The sequence below is a fragment of the Crocuta crocuta genome, unplaced genomic scaffold, assembly GCF_008692635.1.
Source record: "Crocuta crocuta isolate KB4526 unplaced genomic scaffold, BGI_CrCroc_1.0 scaffold943, whole genome shotgun sequence".
In the NCBI taxonomy this organism is placed as follows: domain Eukaryota; kingdom Metazoa; phylum Chordata; class Mammalia; order Carnivora; family Hyaenidae; genus Crocuta; species Crocuta crocuta.
This window is the reverse complement of record NW_027528208.1, coordinates 825,249-825,454: the sequence shown is the minus strand read 5'-3', so window position 1 is coordinate 825,454 and position 206 is coordinate 825,249. Positions and strand designations below refer to the sequence as shown.

Genomic DNA, 206 nt, shown 5'->3' with positions numbered 1-206 from the left:
CTGGGTCCCCATGGTCCAGCCCCTCCACCCCGCCTTTAACCACCCGCCTACCCCGGGACGCTCACAATCTCAGCCAACAGGAGAATTCCCTTTCGGGTGCGCGAAAAGTTGGTGCAGGCGGCCCAGCAGCCGGGGGCCGAGAGGCGCTCGGAATCCGCCATGAGGTGCGCTGAAGTCCCTAGGGGCGTAGAGAATCTACTCGCTTG

The 206-nt window shown here is 64.6% G+C and overlaps 1 protein-coding gene across 1 annotated transcript in view; it reads right to left on the bottom strand.

Annotated features, from left to right (window-relative positions):
• PLP2 (proteolipid protein 2) overlaps window positions 1–200 on the bottom strand; it is a 2,449-nt gene extending 2,249 nt beyond the window's left edge. The window contains exon 1 of the mRNA XM_077752968.1: window positions 66–200. Coding sequence (XP_077609094.1) covers window positions 66–161 — 96 coding nt within the window. The 5' untranslated portion in view covers window positions 162–200. The remainder of the gene's footprint in view (window positions 1–65) is intronic.
• Window positions 201–206: the final 6 nt, after the last annotated feature.